General features: G+C 55.4%; 8 protein-coding genes across 8 annotated transcripts; 5 read left to right on the top strand and 3 right to left on the bottom strand.

Moving 5' to 3' along the window:
• Nucleotides 1–550: 550 nt before the first annotated feature.
• On the bottom strand, nt 551–1906 carry BAUCODRAFT_62876 (uncharacterized protein; the record flags this gene model as incomplete). The annotated part of the gene is made up of 1 exon (XM_007674333.1): nt 551–1906. A coding segment is annotated over one exon (1356 nt), but the record flags the coding sequence as incomplete, so codon positions are not given.
• A 681-nt stretch (nt 1907–2587) lies between these two features.
• On the top strand, nt 2588–4583 carry BAUCODRAFT_361042 (uncharacterized protein). The gene has a single exon (XM_007674332.1). The coding sequence runs from the start codon at nt 2925–2927 to the stop codon at nt 4272–4274; it is 1350 nt and encodes a 449-aa protein (XP_007672522.1). The 5' UTR covers nt 2588–2924; the 3' UTR covers nt 4275–4583.
• Nucleotides 4507–6650, bottom strand: BAUCODRAFT_361136 (uncharacterized protein). The gene is made up of 4 exons (XM_007674331.1): nt 6351–6650; nt 5805–6275; nt 5301–5744; nt 4507–5251 (listed from the first exon to the last, which is right to left on the bottom strand). Exons 1-4 carry the CDS (start codon nt 6477–6479, stop codon nt 4739–4741), a joined length of 1557 nt encoding a protein of 518 aa, XP_007672521.1. The 5' UTR covers nt 6480–6650; the 3' UTR covers nt 4507–4738.
• Nucleotides 6651–7279: 629 nt separating this feature from the next.
• BAUCODRAFT_359571 (uncharacterized protein) lies at nt 7280–9850 on the top strand. Its single transcript, XM_007674330.1, has 2 exons — nt 7280–7602; nt 7675–9850. The coding sequence occupies exons 1-2, from the start codon at nt 7521–7523 to the stop codon at nt 9363–9365; spliced, it is 1773 nt and encodes a 590-aa protein (XP_007672520.1). The 5' UTR covers nt 7280–7520; the 3' UTR covers nt 9366–9850.
• A 397-nt stretch (nt 9851–10247) lies between these two features.
• BAUCODRAFT_30459 (uncharacterized protein) lies at nt 10248–12095 on the top strand. Its single transcript, XM_007674329.1, has 6 exons — nt 10248–10500; nt 10576–10594; nt 10655–10812; nt 10882–11163; nt 11227–11559; nt 11618–12095. The coding sequence occupies exons 1-6, from the start codon at nt 10270–10272 to the stop codon at nt 11849–11851; spliced, it is 1257 nt and encodes a 418-aa protein (XP_007672519.1). The 5' UTR covers nt 10248–10269; the 3' UTR covers nt 11852–12095.
• A 2158-nt stretch (nt 12096–14253) lies between these two features.
• On the bottom strand, nt 14254–15183 carry BAUCODRAFT_145342 (uncharacterized protein; the record flags this gene model as incomplete). Its single annotated transcript, XM_007674328.1, has 1 exon — nt 14254–15183. The coding sequence occupies one exon, from the start codon at nt 15181–15183 to the stop codon at nt 14254–14256; it is 930 nt and encodes a 309-aa protein (XP_007672518.1).
• A 343-nt stretch (nt 15184–15526) lies between these two features.
• Nucleotides 15527–16462, top strand: BAUCODRAFT_45916 (uncharacterized protein; the record flags this gene model as incomplete). The annotated part of the gene is made up of 1 exon (XM_007674327.1): nt 15527–16462. A coding segment is annotated over one exon (936 nt), but the record flags the coding sequence as incomplete, so codon positions are not given.
• Nucleotides 16463–17016: 554 nt separating this feature from the next.
• BAUCODRAFT_361176 (uncharacterized protein) lies at nt 17017–18278 on the top strand. Its single transcript, XM_007674326.1, has 2 exons — nt 17017–17797; nt 17853–18278. The coding sequence occupies exons 1-2, from the start codon at nt 17129–17131 to the stop codon at nt 18159–18161; spliced, it is 978 nt and encodes a 325-aa protein (XP_007672516.1). The 5' UTR covers nt 17017–17128; the 3' UTR covers nt 18162–18278.
• The last annotated feature ends 51 nt before the right edge of the window (nt 18279–18329 follow it).

The following is an 18329-nucleotide window of genomic DNA, read 5'->3' as shown; positions in this document are numbered from 1 at the left end:
ACAGACGCATCTGTTCCCTCGCATACAAGGACTGTCTCGAACCTTGCGTTGTTGGCCTCTCGTCTAATGCCGCTTGCCCGCCAGCACGACGCCGTCGTGCTCATTCAGCGCACATTCCGACTTCATCGGTTTCGGGAGACGTTCCGCAGGCGCGTGGTCACTACGCGGCTGGCGCATGCTTGCGCTGCTGTAGCCCAAGGAAGAGAAAGACTCCTGTGGGCTGTCGGAGTGCTGCAGCGGTCCTGGAGAGCTGTTCTTGATGCAAGGATCCGCAGATTGAACAAAGACGTAGAGCCTTTCCAGGCTTCGGCTCGAGGCTGGTCGGCACGCCTCCACCTGCGGAAGAAAAGGGCTGATTATTCGCGCGGCAACCTCCTGCATAGCGCAATGGGTGGGAGATAGCTGTAGATTGTGTAGACACGCCTAGCAGACGATGTGAGTCACGCTCGAATCACCCGCCTTGTCCCCGCCTCCTCTGGTAGCAGTCTAGTTGTAATGATGGTTTGGGTGGCGAACAATCGAACATTCGTAGGATGTTTGCTGTTACACCTCAGAACACTGCTCCTCCTATGATGAACACGCGTTCCTCTTCCCTACGTATCCACTGGACGACCCTGTTAGCACCTTGCGCTAGCTGTGCCCTTGTTGCCTGCCGTCCGGCCACGCAGTATAGCTCGAATAGTGGCGTTTCCCAAGCTAATGCCGTCGCGTCTTGCGAGATAACGTGCTGTACTTTGAGGTGTGAAGTTCGTGAATGCACGCTTTCGTGCAAGTCACCATATAAGCACATCAATCTCCGCTTTGCTACCAAACCGTGAAAATGCGGCTCGAAGGAAGGCATGGTGAACTGCACATTACCACGAGATTTGTAGAGGAAGTGGCGGAGGACGGTACCAGGCACGATATCCGAACACGAAGCGTGTCCTTTACGGATGGCAGTCTTGATCACGGTCATACTCCCGTTGTTAGTCAATTGCTGGATAAGCTCGTTGCGCATCTTGCGCAGTTCGAAGAATCCTTCCTTATCAGCGCTGATGAGCACAATGGCCAGCTCGTCATCGGCACCGGCAGAAGCAGGCCGTTCGTTGGCAGGAGCAAGATCACTGCCATCTGCAGTAGAGAAGAAGCTGACATACATATACAGGTAGCCGGTGTTGTTGAAGCCAGGCAAGCATATTGGAATCCAGTTCTCGCCACCGCCAGCTTTGACACTGCCGGCCTCAAACAACATGTTGAAGATGAGGTGCAAATCTCCTGGATGCAATGAGTGCTTCTTGGGCCGGACCACGCTAACCAGACGACCCGCAGCAACGATGAGGCCGTATAAAAGGTGCGGTGACCGTACTTTTAGCAGGGTGTCATTGACTGATCGTCTGTGCGTTTTGCGAAGGCGCAGACATTCAAGCGCGGACAGTAACGTCGACGGCGAGCCACGTGTGAAGCCGTCCGCCAGGCCATCCAGAAGAATATCCGTGCCTTGCAACGGCCGTCTCAGATCGGTTGATGGTCGTTGAGAGAACATCTTCTCCATGCTCGGCAGCGTTAGAGTTGACAGAATCTGCATATACAGCGACTCAAGCTGTGTTCGCAGTTGTGCGTCACTCTCGCCTAAACGACTGACTGCGATGAGATTGAGCGGACCTTTCGCTAGCATCACGAAACGAGCGTCACCGGCTGTGAATGCTCGCAAAGGGTCATCGGCGCCTTGGTAGAATGAGATGAGCGTCTGTGCAACTCCGATGTAGTGGCTAATAACCTGATCGTCGCCGTGCCGGCTATAGATGGGCTTGCCGGAAGCAGAGAGAACGAAGAAGTGCTTAAGCTTGGCTTTCCACAGCTCAAGAAGGTCCTGTTCGTCCGTACCGGCCTGCTTACCTGCAGCCACATCTTCGAACTCATGCTGTATCTGAATGCTGATAGGGTCATCTTCCAGCGTAACGGCTTCGAATGGATTATCTCGCTCGATCTGGGCGTTGAGAGCCTTCCACGCCGGCGTTGACGCGCTCTCTAAGACCTCGCCGATAAGGCTCTCGCCGTCAGTCCGAGTGTCGAGAGTCGGCGCGTAGCTCTTCAAGCTTGCAGAGTCATCGCCACCGCTGTCGCTGTTACCCGGAAACCGACCTATACGGGAGGCGCTTTGCCGTCGGGAGGCAACACGGCTGACTGGACATGAATGTAGACTAGCTGAGTCGACACGGTGTTGCGTATGGACGTCAGCCAGCGAAAGAGCGGTAGTAGCTTGTGAAAGCAACTGAGGGCGGGAAGCGCGCTTGGATAGGCGAAAAGATCCTACATTCGCAGTGGGCGATCGGCCTTGAGCATCTACTCGTGGTCGTGGTGGTAGTGGCGGTGGTGTTAGCTCGCGAGACTGCTCTAGAGGGTCGATGTCGCCATCGGCGGGCTTGCTATGCTTGTCATCGCCGGCCTTGTCGGGCGGCACTTGCGCAGCGGCTGCTTCTGATGTCGTTGCCGTCTCTACGCCATCGGCATCGGACATTCTTCATTGCTTGCATGGCCCTACAAAACGCGCAACATGATTGGAGAGGTAGCATTGAACTTTTGTGTTGATGCAAGAGTAGATGCCTGAGGTGTTCGCGTCACGCCTGCAGCCACTCTATGCGGTGGACGAGGGTCCGCTTTCTCTCCTTCGCTTTCACCATCACTTTGATATCTAGGTTGTAGTGCATAAGAGTCTGTACCCGCAGCCACGAGCTCTGACATACCCGTTCTGGACGAGGGGAAGATGCATGTGTCGCGAGGGTTGCGTGCCGCAGAACGCCTCCTGAAGAGGAGCTACTTCATACCGCCTTGAGCTCCAAAGGACGAGAAACATCAATCTTACTTCACGAAGGCGGAGGGAAAATCACCGCTCTTTCGATCTCCTAGTGTAACGAAACTCGGAAATATACTTGAAGTCCACGGTCATGGATCAGGTCAACGGACGTCCAAAGATCAAGGACGAGCGCAAACTGAGCAAGCGGCCACGTCTCAGCGGCGAAGCGTCCGCCACTATAGGTACGAAGTGTGCCGATGGGACTACAGCGGTAGAGGTCGACATCATGATCTTGGACTATCTCGCGTATCAAGCGATAACAGCGTGCTTAGCGGAACGCCAGCGAGGTGATCGTGAGAACGCTCGTGTCTCGCCTGCCCACAACCTGGCCATGACAGAGGCCTTCTTCCAGTTGTTCGAAGCCCAACACAAACCCGTCAATCTTGACGCCGAGCTCCGCTTCCGGTTGCTACTTCTCCAGCTTACAACGCTGTTCACTCAACGCTTAATCCGCAACCCTTCAACGCCTTCTCGGCCAAGCCTCAATGAGCTCCGCCAAAGCAATGGGATCCGTGCACGCACCTGGATTGGCAGTCCTGAGCGCATTCCGTCCGTATCGAACGATACTAACGTGTACGATGATCCGGCCGCGTTCTCCAAATTTGACGAGCTCGAGCGTAACCGCGCACACGTGCTCCACTCGCTCGGCATCGCCGCCGAAGACGAGCACTACGAGGACGCATTCTACGGCACTGCCGATTGCGTGGCGTTGCTTGACCTGCTGCCTCTCTTTATGCAGGTCTCGGCTGCCAGGCTCGCCATGATGGCTGTGAGTGTGACGGAGGTATGGATGCAGATCGCTGCTGCGTTCATGTTGCAAGCCTGTCTCGAGCAATATCTTGTCATTGGCGCTCAAGGCACCGACGCCATTGATGAGGCGTATGCATGGGGCTTTAGAGACCTCGACTCGAGCGCGCCGAGCGAGTCAAAGGCGACGGAGGGTGACGCTGAAGCATGGATCGATGAAGTCAATGACATGTTTACCGACCCTGTCTATGAGATCGAAGTCAAGCCATGGGCTGCAATCAAGCAAGTTCACCTCGGTCAGCTGTTTCCGCCTCGTGGCCCGGAAGTTGAAGTGCCATCAACTGATCGCAACGAAATTGACGCAAGCATGGGTGAGCACCGTGCACCAAACCTGACATCTCATCTTGAGTCAGTCGCCGCACAGCATCCTATAGCGGCCTTTGAAGAAAGCATGCTCAACTACCTCGAAGCACTGTCGCAGAGTGTACCTCAACCCGTACTGGCTCAGCTCGACAACGGCAGGCTAGATGGGATGTCCGCAAGGGAAACGAGGGAGTTTATTCGAGACTGCGGCGTCAGCACGGCACGCTTCTTCGAATCACCCTTTGGATTTAAGGCTCTGTCTTCGCAACATGGCCACTCGAAGGAGCAAGAAAAGGCTCAAAAAGCAAGACGAAGTGACACTAGCGATTAAATGTGATAGTAAGCATGCACTTGACGTATTCAATCAATCTCTATTGCGCGTGTGGAGAAAACTGCGGCAGCCCACTGACTCCGTCGTATCTACATCAAAATGCGTCCGTGCGCAGATAAGGAGGGACGTGCTTCTGAAGCGCATAATAAGCAGCTTCGCAAGATGGTAAACCGCAGAAAGACTTTTGATCGCAACTCTTCGATGAGCCATCTTTCTGTGACGATGGCACGCATAGACAGAATCAACGCAACATCGTTCGGCTTCTTCAGCCTTGGTGAGCGACATGTGCAGCCTCCAACGCCATGCGATGCCCTCTAAAAGCGTGCCGTCCCGGCTAGTACTCCGTCTTCTTAACCAGAGGAGTAACCCAAATAGAAATCGTTGCAATCGTAAACAGCGCACGCGCTTCGTCAGACGCACCCTCTTCTTGCAGCGCGCCCTCCTCCTTCCCACATCGCAGCATTTCATCGGAGCTCCAGTTGGAAGGGCTTGAAGTTGCTGTCCATCCCGCTACACCGCGGACACATGCTCATTCTGCCCCGGCTCTGGCCGTTGATGATCGCTTCCACGCAGTTGCCGCACAGCCCGCAGATGCAATTGGTGCAGGCGTAGCTCTCTTTCAGAACACTGAGCCTCCGGCAGCCGGCGCAGTATATCTGGACGGGAGAGGCGGAAGTGTACAAAGGCGACGTCGTGTTCGAGTCACCGGTGGTGATAGAGTTCGGGTTCATGATGTGGAATTGTGACCCCGTGGAGTCGGCACTAGAGGCGTGATGGTGATGGGATACAGCGGAAGAGAGCGAAGAGTCGACCGATGCAAAAGGCTGAAGGTCCGCCAGACCTGGGTCGGGCGGTGGAGGCGTGAGTGCGCGGTTCAGCGGTGATGCTTGGAAAGACTGGAACTGGGAGCCGAGTGCAAATGGAGGTAGCGAAGTGCGCGAGGCTGCTTGCGGTGATTGATATGGTGATGCGGGGATCTGCTATGGTCAGTCTGTGCAGCGCTCATGCAGCTTCTACATTGCTCACCGGTGTTAGATCTCTCGAGCCCTCCTCTTCGGTGGCGCTCGTCGCAGCATCAATCAGATCCTCCCACCTCTTGCCATACAAGGCTGCGGCGCTGCTGGGCTCGGCAGAGAAGGCTTTCCTATCGCCACTGTGCCGCTTCAGCTCTTTCGACCGCTTGCGCTCGTGCTTAGCGAGCCGTGCTTGTTGGCTAAGGCTACTCTTTCTTGGTCTGTTCGGCTGATGCCGTGACGTACTTCGCTGCAAAGGCGGTAGCGTCGAAGGCCGACCTGGCGGCGAGCCTGCAAGAGTGCTGGGTAGTAGGCCGGAGTGGTCCTGCAAACTGTGAAATGGATCATGATGTGACAACCCGCCTTGGTCTGTGCCAAGAATGTTACCATCCTCCAACGCAGGATCTACTCCGAAGTGATTGGTCTTCAGCTCGTTGTTCTGGTCGGCGTAGAAGTTCTGAAGAAAGTCCGCTTCAGTAACAGTCGGCGACAACTGTATGGAAGGGAACGTAATCACCTGTCCCATGCCATCGGTGTCTCCCCAACCTGCGGAGTCAGGCCGGTGGTAATGCAGCTGTGCCAGCGCAGCAGCCGCGGACGCAGCGGGGATGAGCGACCCACGCCGATACTCATCCGACGAGCGCTGCGCGGCTTGCATACTGTTGAAGATTGCGGCAGCCTCGGCGTCGCCGGTGGTGTAGTAACCGCCGTCATGCGAGCCGAGCGGCTGATAGCCTTCGAAGGAGCTCAGCCCTGCGCCTGCGTCAAGGTTGAACAAGGCAGGAGGCTGACCTGACGGATCGGTATGCTGCGACGGGGCTGGGGGTGGGAGCGTGACAGGATTGCCATGAGTGTCTTGTGGTGGACGCTCGTGGGGAGGGGTGTTGATCATGAGTTCGAAGCTGTCCTTGGTAGCCGGGAGCTTCGGAATATAGTATTCCGGATGCGCACGGCGGATGTGCTCCTGCATGGAGCGGAAGCGCTTCTCCTAAAACACGAGGCATGGTTAATTACGACGACTGTCTATCGAACATGAAGACGACGAGGTGAACTGAGGACTCACGCCAAGACATCGCTTGCGACAGCTCGAGCCATCCTGGTTGTGCAGCGGACAAACGACCTCATTGTTGAGGTCGGTGACAGAGAAGGTCGAGGTCAAGTTGGAAGCTCGAGATGATGGCGGCGGCGGCATTGCTCAAGCTGCACATGTATCCAGCAAACAAACAGCACCCGCGGCCGCCGGGACACGCAAGAGCTGCGAAGCTGTGACCGTGCGGAGCTGTGGTGAGGAGCTCGAGTAATGTCGTCGACCTGTAGGGCAGGTCCGGGCGGCTCACTGCTCACTCGATCGGGTTCGAGCTTGACGCTCTAGCAGAGCTCACGGTGGGAAGCTACTCGGTCGCGGTTTCCTCGCTCCCTTGCTCGCCCTTGCTTGCTCCAGCTTCGTTGGCTCCTGATTTGGTGGAGCTTGATGTGAAGCTTTGGCAGTGCCACGATGAGGCGCTCGAGTAATTCTCACGTTCAAGCTGCTATCAATGGTATGCGACCTTCTGTTCCGTGCGAAAGAGCACAGGATGCGAAGGAGGGGAGCGGGGTCTTCTGATGCAGCAAGCTTATCGCCCCCAATACTAGGCCTTTTACGTTCAAAGCAGTTGACCAATGAACGTCAGCAAAATGGCAACGGCGACACTCTTGTGCTGAAAGGGCCGAAGTCATCAGGGCAAACAGCCGAGCAACACGATGTCAAGTAAAACTGATTGTGAGGTGAGGTAAGGCGTCCCGTCAAACATGGCTGTTGATATGGGGCGTGCAGTAAGTCTGATGCTCGAGCGAGGTAGAACTCTCGCAGATATAATGTGAGCGTCCAGCGTCTCTGCTGGGCCCACGAGAATCACTCCTCTACATCGGGTATCTCACTTCGCCACTCAGGTAGGCGAGGGTAGAGGCGACCTGAACAAGTGACGCAACTTGATCCAGCATCAATAGACGTTGCGACTTCCCCGAAACTCCCTCGTCTCAGTCTGCAATGCTCGAACAAGCTCTGGGCCCGCGCCCGAGAGTGGGGTTACTCTGACTTGGGTGAGACGATAGGTTGCGATCGCCGACCGTGCATTGGTCGCTCGTAAGGCTGATACTGTATGCCTGGCGACGACGCACTTACTGGGTCCGCTATATTGAAGTTTCACCATGTTTGAGTAGTGTTATCATCTTCTTGGCTCGAGCTGGTCTCGACATGTCAGGCAACCCTTTCCGCCGTTCGCAAGGGAGCAGGCTTCCTGACGATGCGGCGCATGCGGACGCGGTGACGGCCAATCGTAAGCAGACCTTGAGCAGCGACAGCACGGTCATGGCATGACCTGGTGACACCGGTACTGATGATAGACAAGACATCGCAAATGCCAACACCAAGCCGAAAAAGAAGAAGCGAGTTGTAATTCAGACGCCGCCACATTCTCCCGAAGAGCCCAGCATTCCACGGAGGCTGTCGGACGGAAGGACCGGATCACCTCCACCACCAGTTATTGTTCGCGACGACCACGAGACAGACTCGACGACAACGGCCGATTCAGACCTAGAGCAAGCGCTCGTCAACACCAGACGCAACTCTGGCGGATCAGCTATCCCAACGCTGGCGGCATTTGGCGGCCAGTCCGGACCACGAGCGCCGTACAATCCATTTGCGAAGACCCTTGCGACGTCAGAGGCGAAGTACAGCAGCACTCAACCAGAAGAGAAGGGAGCAGATCGCACTATCAATGGAGATGGTTCAGATGGAAGAAGCGCGGGACGGCCGATGTTGGATGTAGATGCGTTCACGCAGATACTTCTGAAAGGGAAGGCGCCACCGCCTCATCCAACCTCAGATCCCGTAAATAGAGCGCCGGACAACAACAGCAGTACCGACACATCAACGTCATCCAGGCAGTCCACCTTCGATTCGATGGACGAATTCCATCCCGAGTCTCCAAGGACATCAATCGATGAACACCCAGACCCGGATGAAGAGCAGCATGCCGACGATGAGCACTCCAGCCTGATGGGTCCTGTTTCGTCCCGGCCTGTCGAGGAAGGACCACCAGCGCCACCCAAACATAAGCATGGCAGGGCGTATCCACAAACGGTATCCTTCGCGGACTTTGACGACTCAATACCCGCCACAGGCATGCCTGCAAGATTACAAACACCTCCTATTTCATCAGCAAGTAGACCAACCACACCGAGGTCGCCAAGTGATCTTAACAAGCCACTGCCGCCGCCGCCTGAGGAAAGGTCAAGCGTGGATGGGATAATGCGCCCATCGTCATCAACAGAAGCGCGTGGGACGACCGTACGGTCAGGATCAAGCTCGGCCGTGGATGAAGGTTTGCAGATCAAGAAGGCGCCTCCACCTCCACCCACGACTCGGAGACGGGGTCACGCGGGCTCTACGCATGGGCGAGGGAGAAGCAGCTCTGAGGTCTCCTCGACCTCCGTTCAGACATCCGTAGAAACAGAGCAGAGGTCAAAGGCTCCTCCAGCGCCACCACCATCCAGAAGGCTCCCAACATCATCCGACTCAACTTCTCCGGCATTTGATACGCAGCCAAGCATGCCGCCACCGCAAGCAACACAAGCTGCTCAAGGGCAAATGCCGCCTCCACCACCGTCACGTAGGGATTCAACGAGGACTGGCTCTTTACAGAACCCTACAGCAACGCTTGCGCCAAGCGAGAGTTTAGCACCGAGGGTCAATGAGAGGTCGAGCCCTACAGCCACGGCCAACAGTAATGCTCCGCCAGCCCCGCCACCCAGGAGAGGTGGAGGTAGCGCCTCAAAGCGCGAGAGCATAGACGGTCCGCTATCAGTCCGACGTTCTAGCGTCGCTAGTTCCTTACGGAGAACGAGCGGGCAAAGCATTGAGAGCGGCCACTCAGTGCCCCATGTACCTACCACAGATGTGTCCGCAGTGCAGCATGATGCTGCAAACGGAATGAGTTCTATATCTGATGAGGCAACGGAAAGGAACGTGTTAGCAGATCTTGACGCTTTTCAGGCCGAGATCGATGCTCTTCGAGCTCAAGCTGCCCGCAACGGCTGAGGCGCCTCTTCAATAAGCGGAGACGGATTTGCCATCAATGATGGCATAAGCGGACATCTATCATCCCGCAGACTTGCTGATAATCTGAGGAGGTGACACCCGCGACCAACCGGACTGCTTGCATCAGCCGCATGTTAAATGTTCTGCGAGCCATGAGCACTGCAAATACGAAACGTTCATAGCCGACCTTCCAGCGGAGCAGCTTTCTAGGCGGAAACTGCGTAAAGTGCAGGCTAGTGCCCGGCAAATGCACCAGCTTCTGGCGTGCAGATTACTGCTAGGCGAACTTGCCGTATTGCTTGCCGGTGCCCATACGTTCCGCGAATCTGGATCTGGTGGCGCTCGCTTGATGGTCGCCGGATGAATAGGGCTAACCATTTGCGGGGGCGGCCGTGGAGGATCGCGGGGCAGCCAGGGCGGTGACTGGTAGATGTTGCCATGCGATTGCATGGATACGCATCGAGGCAGCATGGCAGGATTGGCTTAAAGGCTTGATTCCCGACTTCACTCGTTCGTCCTTGGTCTATTGCTGCCTCGCAGTTCGAAATCCCACGTCCATCAACCGAGAATGGATACCCATATCGCCGATGAGAAGCTTAAGGAGCTACACGTTGAAGAGATCACTGTCAAGGTGCGCAATTGAGAGTCGTCAAGCCTTCCCTGGTGTGGACGACAACGCTGACAGGTTGAAGGCCAATGACAGGCACATCGAGCAGTACGAGATCGATCCAGAGGCAGAGAAGAAATTGTTACGGAAACTCGACATGCGAGTCGTCCCGGTGCTATGGTTCTTGTACATGCTTGCCTTCCTTGACCGCACGAACATAGGCATGGCTCATACGCTCTCACGTCTTGACGCTCACCGCTGACTCTGAATGCGCCAGGCAATGCAAGAATCCAAGGCATGACAAAGGACCTGAAGCTGGTCGGCAATGATTACAACATCGCCCTTTTCATCTTCTTCCCTTCCTACATCGTGTTTGAGATACCCGCCAACATTCTGATTAAACGACTCGCGCCGTCGACATGGCTGGCTGGGATCATGGTCTGCTGGGGCCTCATAACAATAGGGCAAGGCTTCGTGACGACCAAAGGTGGCCTGTTCGCGATGAGGTTCATGCTAGGCTTTTTCGAGGTGTGTCTACAACATGTGTTACATCTATCGAACCTTCAAACACAGAAATCGTGTCGCTGACTCGGTGCGATGTAGGCCGGCTTCTTCCCTGGCTGTGAGTGCTTTGCAGAAAGATTAATATACATAAATCGGCAACGCTGACATGTACTGGCAGGCACTTACCTTATTGCAATGTACTACAAGCGCTACGAGCTGCAATGGCGCCTTAATCTTTTCTTCAGTGGCTCGATCCTCGCTGGTTCGTTCTCCGGGCTTCTGGCTTACGGCATCGCGCATATGAACGGCATCCATGGTTACAGTGGTTGGCGATGGGTAAGTGGACTGCTCTTCGGACTGTTCTTCGCTTCTGCTCTAAGATTAAGCTGACGAGCTACTGCACAGATTTTTATCATCGAAGGTATAATGACCGTCGTCATCGCCATAGCATGTAAATGGCTTATCGTCGACTGGCCTGAGAAGGCGAAGTTCTTGAATGATGAGGAGAAGAAAATGCTCGTAGCTCGCCTAACCGCCGATGTTGCGGACGCGCGCATGAACCGACTCGATAAGCCAGCCATCAAACGCATCTTCTCCGACTGGAAGATGTACGTTGGGACGCTTATGTACCTCGGCGTGGTCAATACTGGATATGCTACTTCCTTCTTTACTCCAACCATCTTGACGGTAAGCCTCGTCCACGATCCATTGGTATGAAAACAAGGCGACTGGTAACTTATCCGTCCATAGGAACTCGGTTACAAGGCCGAAGCCGCCCAAGTACGCAGCATCCCGATCTTCATTGTCGCTGCGGTAATGTGCCTGATTGTCGCATTCTGCACTGATCGCCTTCGCCATCGCTACGCCTTCTGCATCACCGGCATCTGCGTGGCTACTTGCGGTTATGTGATGCTGCTGTGCCAGCATCGGATTCCAGTCGGCGCGCGCTACGCTGCCATCTTCCTCATCGTCAGCGGCGGGTATATGTGTCAGCCCGTCACGATCGGCTGGCTGCAGAATACTATGGGTGGACATTATAAGCGTTCCGTCGCTGCGGCATTCCAGGTTGGGTTTGGCAATATGGTGAGTAGCATCTGATGCTCACGTCCGGAAGAGATTCACTAACATGGTTCTTTTACAGGGCGGTATTGTGGCATCCAATATTTTCATCACGAAGCAAGCACCGGCATACCGAACTGGCTACGGGACAAGCTTGGGCTTGTTGTGGATGTGTGCTCTTGCTTGCACTGGATTTCTGATCGGTTTGATGATCGAGAACAGGAAGAGAGACCGTGGTGAGCGGGACTGGAGGCTTGACACGCCGGAAGCTGACAACTTGGGTGACGATCATCCACACTTCCGGTTTACGTACTAAGGTACATGATAAAAGATAGCATCTCAGATGTACATACTCCGCCGCTTAAACGCAGGCACGCAAAGCATATCCAGTCGCAACCGCTCGCATTCCTTACCCTGGGCCATGCAACTCCTCCAGATACTCGACTCAACCGACGTCTTGAAACCGTACCACCCTTCTCATGACTGGGTCACTACCGAGTTCGCTGGAAGCACCACGCCTCCGTTCGAAGCGACGCTGTCGGGCTTCTCGTGCTTCTCGCGCGCGCCACTCACTGACTTGCTGCTTCCGCTTCTGACTGCGACTGTATGCAATGGCGGGTGTTGGCTTGAAGCCAATGCCGTTGACGCCTTCGCCATCGTCATCCGGGCTTGTGATGTCGTAGCCCGTGATCTCATCGTCTTGCCAAGTCAGAGCGGCTTGATCGAACGAGTCGTCATTGTCCGACTGTGGAAGCGGATCTGAGTACGACGGATTATCACGGTTCACCTGATGGACATGGATGATCGATGCTGGTGAAGGTGGCGGCGATGACAGTGTCCGCGAATTGCCCGCTGCACTGCTTCCTTCTCGTCGCTGAACGACAGGAACGCCTGCAGCAGGAGACGTCCCTCGTGAAGGCAGCTCCACTGTGGCTGGAAGGCGCGAATGACAATCAGGTGTCTCTGCTATCTCGAAGGTTTCCATGACCGGGTTTGATGCCTTGGCATGCTTCGCCAATATCGGCGCCGCATTATCATCCGCTTTCGAAACAACATTTGAGGCTGGTAAATGTGCATCACGCTTCAGTCGCTTCTGTGGCGAGGGCGATATATCTCGAAACGAGTATCCCCCTGATGCATCGCTGACCAATGTGTCTGCATGATGGAGCTGTAAAGTGCGCAGCCTCTCCGCGACCTTCGACCTAGGACTCTCCGCACCTGTAGTACTCACACCTCGCTCAGGGGACGATTCATTGGGCAGCGAACTCGTGACGACTTGCACCAGCTTCGACCGTTTCCGCTTCGGCGATGGTCCAGTAGACGACTCGCTCTCCGAGCCACTCTGCGACGATGTTGGCAGCCGGAAAGGTGGGTTACGGGACGGTGACAGAATCATCGTCAATTGTACCAATGTATGCTCCGAGTTGTGAAGTGACCAGTGAGCGACAGAAGTGGGATGTACAGTACTTCTATGGCGGGGTCGAACGGTTTCTGTGGCGTGGTGCGAAGCTTGTCGAGCGCTACGAACGAGGCAGCCACTGTAGAGATCATTGTTCGGTTTCGGCTCATACTGTACACTGAGCTAAGATATGAGCATCTATTGGAGGCTAGAAACGCCCAATATGAGCGAAGGAGGCTCAGTCAAGATTAGTCATTGATTGTCCAGCTTGAGCGTGGACTTGACGCACCGGCAGGTGCAGGTCTTGACTTTGAGCTCCGCTCCAATGTATTATTATCCTCCGTAACAAGCTAAACACAACTGTTACATGGTGCGGTACTATCAACTCTGCACGGGATCACCAAGCCTCAGTACGTTCTAGACATCACTGGCAAACTCCGGTCTTTTGATTAGGTGAGAGATCCCATCCAATCTCACGGCTCATTGTGTGGCCGGTGACCTGAACACTCTTCCGCAAGTCCTTCTCTGATCATGAGATCCGTACCGGCGACGGTACTGTCAATCGGTCGTAGCACTTGACCGATGTGGCCACTCAGCGCCGTTGTCAAACGAGCCAAGATACGTTACATTTTCGTGCTCGCAACGCTGGTCGTACACGGATTCAGCGAGTACGCCGGTATAACAGCCCCGTCCATGATATGACGATCTAGTCCAAGCGATTACTCATGTTCGCCAGCACCACCATCCAGGACCCAGACACCTGCGCAAACTTCCTCAGAATTCCTGGGAAAGCACTGACGTTCGCGCCAGCCCTCATCGTATTGAAGGTACCCGCTCGACCAGCGTAGACCCAGCAAGCGCTGCCGCGAGCGAATAAGGCTTTCTCTGCTGTGGTACGCTCGCGAAATTGTTAACCAGCATGCGAAGCTCGACACCCTCGTTACCGCCAGGGAAGCAGTGACTGGCATCGCCGTATGTCTTATGACCGGAGCATCTCTGGGCAGTAGCCACAACCCTGCCACCAGTGATCGGTCACGGCAAGATGTCCGGGGTCCTGCTGCGAGCCGTGATGAGGTACAACGCCTGTGTAAACGCTGCTCGCCAGGATAGGCCCAAGCGCAGGCTAAGGCAACACAGTGGAATAGGAGATGTACTGTCTGAACATGGCTTGCCGTGAAATAACAACCATGTTGGCAAGATATTGCAGGCAGTGTTGATGAGTCGCTTTATCGCGGAGTATGAATACCTCGACACAGGCCGTGACACTTGATTGTTTGAGAGGTCCGCCTTGAGGTCCAGCTTTAGCGAGTAGTAAGCCTTCAAATGTACTTCTTGTGCGGATCCACCTGGTCCAGCAACTCCATCGACTTTTCGTACATGGCAAACACGATGCCGCCGCTGAGTACGAGTCGCCCTAGTCGTGGCACTGCTCCGGACCAGAATTTGAACACGCTCTCATTCTTCCAGATCTTGACAGCGCAGTCAATGCTGTTCTTGTACAGACCTTTGGAGTCGATGCTCTGCATACGTGTCTTGATAGTGTCGATGGGTTGCGTGGCGTAGACGGTGATGATACCCGCTAAGCCGCCGATAGCGAATGTCGCTGCAGTACCCAACTTCTCGCCTGGCGCAACGTATGATTGTGCTGCTTGCTTGAGCGACGTATAAGAGCTGAACCGTACGGCAGAGTTGGCGGCCTGTCGTGCCGTGGTGGGCACGAAGCCTTTGAAGAAGCCAGCAACGCCTTGCTCGCGGAATATGAGGGCGGAGCCGTGGAGAAAGCCACGCATACGCGGCTGAGCTCGTTTGCGATCATCGATCAACTGCGTCTTGATGCTTTCGAAAGGTGTCACAGCAACCAGACTCTCGGTCGCGCCTGCCAAGAAGCCCGATACTACGGTCATGGGACCGCTAATGTTGCCCTCGGGGTCTGACAGCATCTGCTTATACTGGTCGAAGGCAACGAAGCGGACGCCAGCCTTGATGCTGTTGCCGATGATGAGCGTGGTACAGCCGGCGTACCATTGCGGACCGAATGGCGGCCATGGAACTCTCTGACCACGTGCCAGCCGTTGATTGAGCTGTACGCGGGTCTTGGCGAACTCGGCTGGGTAGGTGATGGCGATCTCGACGGCGCCTGCTATGCTGCCTGCGATGACGGATCGTACGGGTGAAGGCTTCTCACGTGTCTGCGGAATTGGCGTCGTTTGGGCCCCAATGACCGGCACTGTCGTTTTGGGAGTGGACATGGTGGGTTTTGTCGGGGTAGCCGTTAGCGAAGCACTGCAGCTTCAATGTTGATGCGCGATTGCTCCTCCTCCAAATTTCGTAGTAATGCGTTCACGCGTCGCTACACCTTCCCTCCGCTCTTCGTCGGAATCTTGCTAGGCTCGAGCCCACTCGGCAATCTATCCGAGCAAACGAGCGCATTCCCCGCAATGCATCCTCGAACTGCCTCACGCTGACTACTCATACTGTCCAAACAATCGCTCTTGTGACAGAGGCCATGTGTGTACAGTCTTCATTACCATCATGATGTCCAGGAAGCCTAGCCTATTTGTAGGTGCCTACACCACCCTACAGGCGCTTCCTAATACGTCCGGATCATCGACGTCATCATGTCGCCGAGATGGGAGCACGCGACATTGCAAGCGATATCGAGGACGTGAGCGACGGTATGCTACGATAGCCGGCGACCATGGCAGCGATCACCATGACCAGCACCCTCCTTCCCAGCATTCTGAGCAGGCATGGCCGACTCCACTCAACGGCCAACAACATCCGACTCCGTACCAGATCTTTGCGATGAGAAGCACCGGCGAGTATAGCAAGGCCCGCTTCTATGAGATGGTGAAGGTCTACCACCCAGACCTCAGCAACGGCTCCTGCAACGTGGCCCACCACATAAAGATGGAGCGCTACCGTCTCATCGTTGCCGCCCACACCATCCTGTCGGATCCGGTGAAGCGAAGCGCATACGACCGCTTCGGGGCTGGATGGAACGGCAAAGCTGAAGTCACAGAAGCCGGTGGGGGTGCGCACCCGGGTCCCGGACCTTTCACACACAGCTGGGGCGACCACAGTGATCCCATCTGGGCGAATGCGACATGGGAAGACTGGGAGCGGTTCTACGCACGACGAGCACAAGAACAGGGTGGCGCTGAACCAGACCCGAAGACGAGGGTTCCGCAAGCTCCAGTGTACATGCAGAACTCATTCTTCCTCGCGCTCGTGGTTATGCTAGCAATTGCCGGAAGCTCCGCGAACTATGGCCGCGCGCAGGATGCGGGGACGTATTTTGTTGAGCAGCGTGATTTGATGCATGACCGCGCAGCGAAGGAATTAAGAAAGGTACGGCAGGAGCTCGGTGGGGTTAAAGGGCGGCAAGAGCGGATTGATTGGTTTGTGCGGCAACGAGAGGCAACGCTGGGAACCATGGTGGATGCAGACGTTGAAGCCCTGAGGGAGGAGAAGGCCAACCGGATTCTGCCGGACCGTGAAGTGTGTCAGAGCGAAGGCATCAGCGAGAAGTGAGCATAACATTGGTGGCGAGTCCAGAATTTGCGGGGACTGCCTTAGAGATGCCTGCTGGCCCTCTGAATTAGGGTTCTGGGCTCCTGCAACGAGTCCATTGATGACCGCGAGCTCGAAGGCAAGCTGCTGTGATCAGCAAGCCAACCAAGGCACGAGATGCCGGGCCCGGGAAAGGGCGAGGAGTATGCCACGTATCGGGATGCACCGGGAAGGAGGAGGAGAGCAGCTCCGCAAGGCACCATTGCTCCGTAACGGCCGGAGCTGCTTCGAACACATTATCGACTGTGCACGGAGCGTGGCAGAAGCTGCGGGCCGATGAGTGTTCGCCCACCAGGCGCAATGGTTACAGCTTGCGATGTGAGACGACAGCAATTGTGGGAAGTACTGGAGCACAGTCGCTATGCGTGAAGAAGAGCAACGCATATGACTGCATATATACAATTGCATACACGAATACATGGTCATGTAGTTAGTGGATCTACGGCTTCGGAAAAACTATCGGTCCGACTTCTGATGTAGAAGCTTGGACAACATCGCAATGATGAACGACTTTCGTACATCGGTTTCAGCAGACGTGAATTGACCGGTCATCACCCACAACGTACAGAGCAGCAGCGCTTCACGTATAGATATTCGAAGAGCAGCATCTCCCGTGCCAGCATGCTGTGTCTCCGCGCCTTCGCCCGCTCGGCGCCGCGAGCAACCTCTCGTATCGCCTCCTACAGCGCCAGAAGCGCACTCCGGCCAGCGACACGTCAAACAGCCTTGCGATCATCACGGACTTGTTCACTACCCCGATACTTCAGCATATCTCTTCCCCGCTTCGACGATGCATCGCAAGAACTCGCGGCGAAGCTGAACCAGGAGATCCAGCTCGAAAGCGAGGAGTCTTCCACCCCGGCCGAGTCCGACAGCAACATTTCCAACTTCCTCGGCCAAAACCCGCACTGGACCGTGCATGACGTGCAGGGGGAGCAGGAGGTTATGCTCACGCGCAAGTACGAGGATGAGGACATCACAGTGGCTTTCAACATCATGGACTTCAACACGCCGATGATGGAGGGTGCTCAGCAGGACGACGAGATGGACGATGCACTGATGGATGAGGAGGACGAATCAGTGGAGTCGGCGCAAAGCGGCGGTGCGAATACGAAGGGCAGTGTTAACCAGGGACGGACAAGTGGTGGCAACGTCAAAGTAGCACCGGAGGATCGCATTGCACCTGCTGATAGGGATGAGTTGAGGAACTCGGAAGACGACCAGGCGGGAGACGAAGGCTCGGCAGCGTTTGCGGCCAATGTCAACGTCCTGATTCAGAGGCAGAACAAGGTATGTTTGCTCGGTTGATGTGTGCAGCAATAGTACCATGACTGACATAGTACAGGGCGCACTTCGCATTAACCTTGTAGCCGACAACGGCGTCTTCAGCATCACTGGCGTCACTCACATCCCTGACAACAAGGTCAACAACAACAAGTCCGCATCGGAGATCCTTCGCGAGCAGCCCGAAGCGTTGTACACTGGCCCACCGTTCGCCCAGCTTGATGAGGAAGTGCAGAGCCTGTTCGAGAGCTACCTTGACGTGCGAGGCATAAACACTGCGCTCGCGCTGTTTGTGCCAGAGTACATTGATACCAAGGAGCAAAAGGAGTACCTCGGCTGGCTAGGCCGGGTGAAAGAGTTTGTGGAGTAGGCCAAGGGAGGATGGCATTTGGACGGTAGCGCAATTAGGACGGGAAACGGCTGATGTTGTTGGTTGCATTGTCCGAGTAAATACGGCGTTTCGGCCAAGGCTGACTTTCCGGTGTGTATAAGCAAGCGTATATCTACTTGTCTCCTCTCGCACGACTGCTGGCCAGAC

The sequence above is a fragment of the Baudoinia panamericana genome (genome assembly GCF_000338955.1).
Source record: "Baudoinia panamericana UAMH 10762 unplaced genomic scaffold BAUCOscaffold_2, whole genome shotgun sequence".
NCBI classification, from domain to species: Eukaryota; Fungi; Ascomycota; class Dothideomycetes; order Mycosphaerellales; family Teratosphaeriaceae; genus Baudoinia; species Baudoinia panamericana.
Note: the sequence above shows the minus strand (reverse complement) of the source record. Positions and strands in the feature narration are given on the sequence as shown.

Coding starts and splice junctions, on each gene's coding strand:
- BAUCODRAFT_30459 (XM_007674329.1), top strand. CDS start 10,270: ATGACAAAGGACCTGAAGCTGGTCGGCAATGATTACAACATCGCCCTT. Junction 11,164..11,226: donor TTACTCCAACCATCTTGACG/GTAAGCCTCGTC, acceptor ATCCGTCCATAG/GAACTCGGTTACAAGGCCGA. Junction 11,560..11,617: donor AGGTTGGGTTTGGCAATATG/GTGAGTAGCATC, acceptor GTTCTTTTACAG/GGCGGTATTGTGGCATCCAA.
- BAUCODRAFT_361042 (XM_007674332.1), top strand. CDS start 2,925: ATGGATCAGGTCAACGGACGTCCAAAGATCAAGGACGAGCGCAAACTG.
- BAUCODRAFT_359571 (XM_007674330.1), top strand. CDS start 7,521: ATGTCAGGCAACCCTTTCCGCCGTTCGCAAGGGAGCAGGCTTCCTGAC. Junction 7,603..7,674: donor GGACGCGGTGACGGCCAATC/GTAAGCAGACCT, acceptor ATGATAGACAAG/ACATCGCAAATGCCAACACC.
- BAUCODRAFT_361136 (XM_007674331.1), bottom strand. CDS start 6,479: ATGCCGCCGCCGCCATCATCTCGAGCTTCCAACTTGACCTCGACCTTC. Junction 5,745..5,804: donor ACACCGATGGCATGGGACAG/GTGATTACGTTC, acceptor GACTTTCTTCAG/AACTTCTACGCCGACCAGAA. Junction 5,252..5,300: donor GCTCGAGAGATCTAACACCG/GTGAGCAATGTA, acceptor TGACCATAGCAG/ATCCCCGCATCACCATATCA.
- BAUCODRAFT_361176 (XM_007674326.1), top strand. CDS start 17,129: ATGCTGTGTCTCCGCGCCTTCGCCCGCTCGGCGCCGCGAGCAACCTCT. Junction 17,798..17,852: donor TGATTCAGAGGCAGAACAAG/GTATGTTTGCTC, acceptor GACATAGTACAG/GGCGCACTTCGCATTAACCT.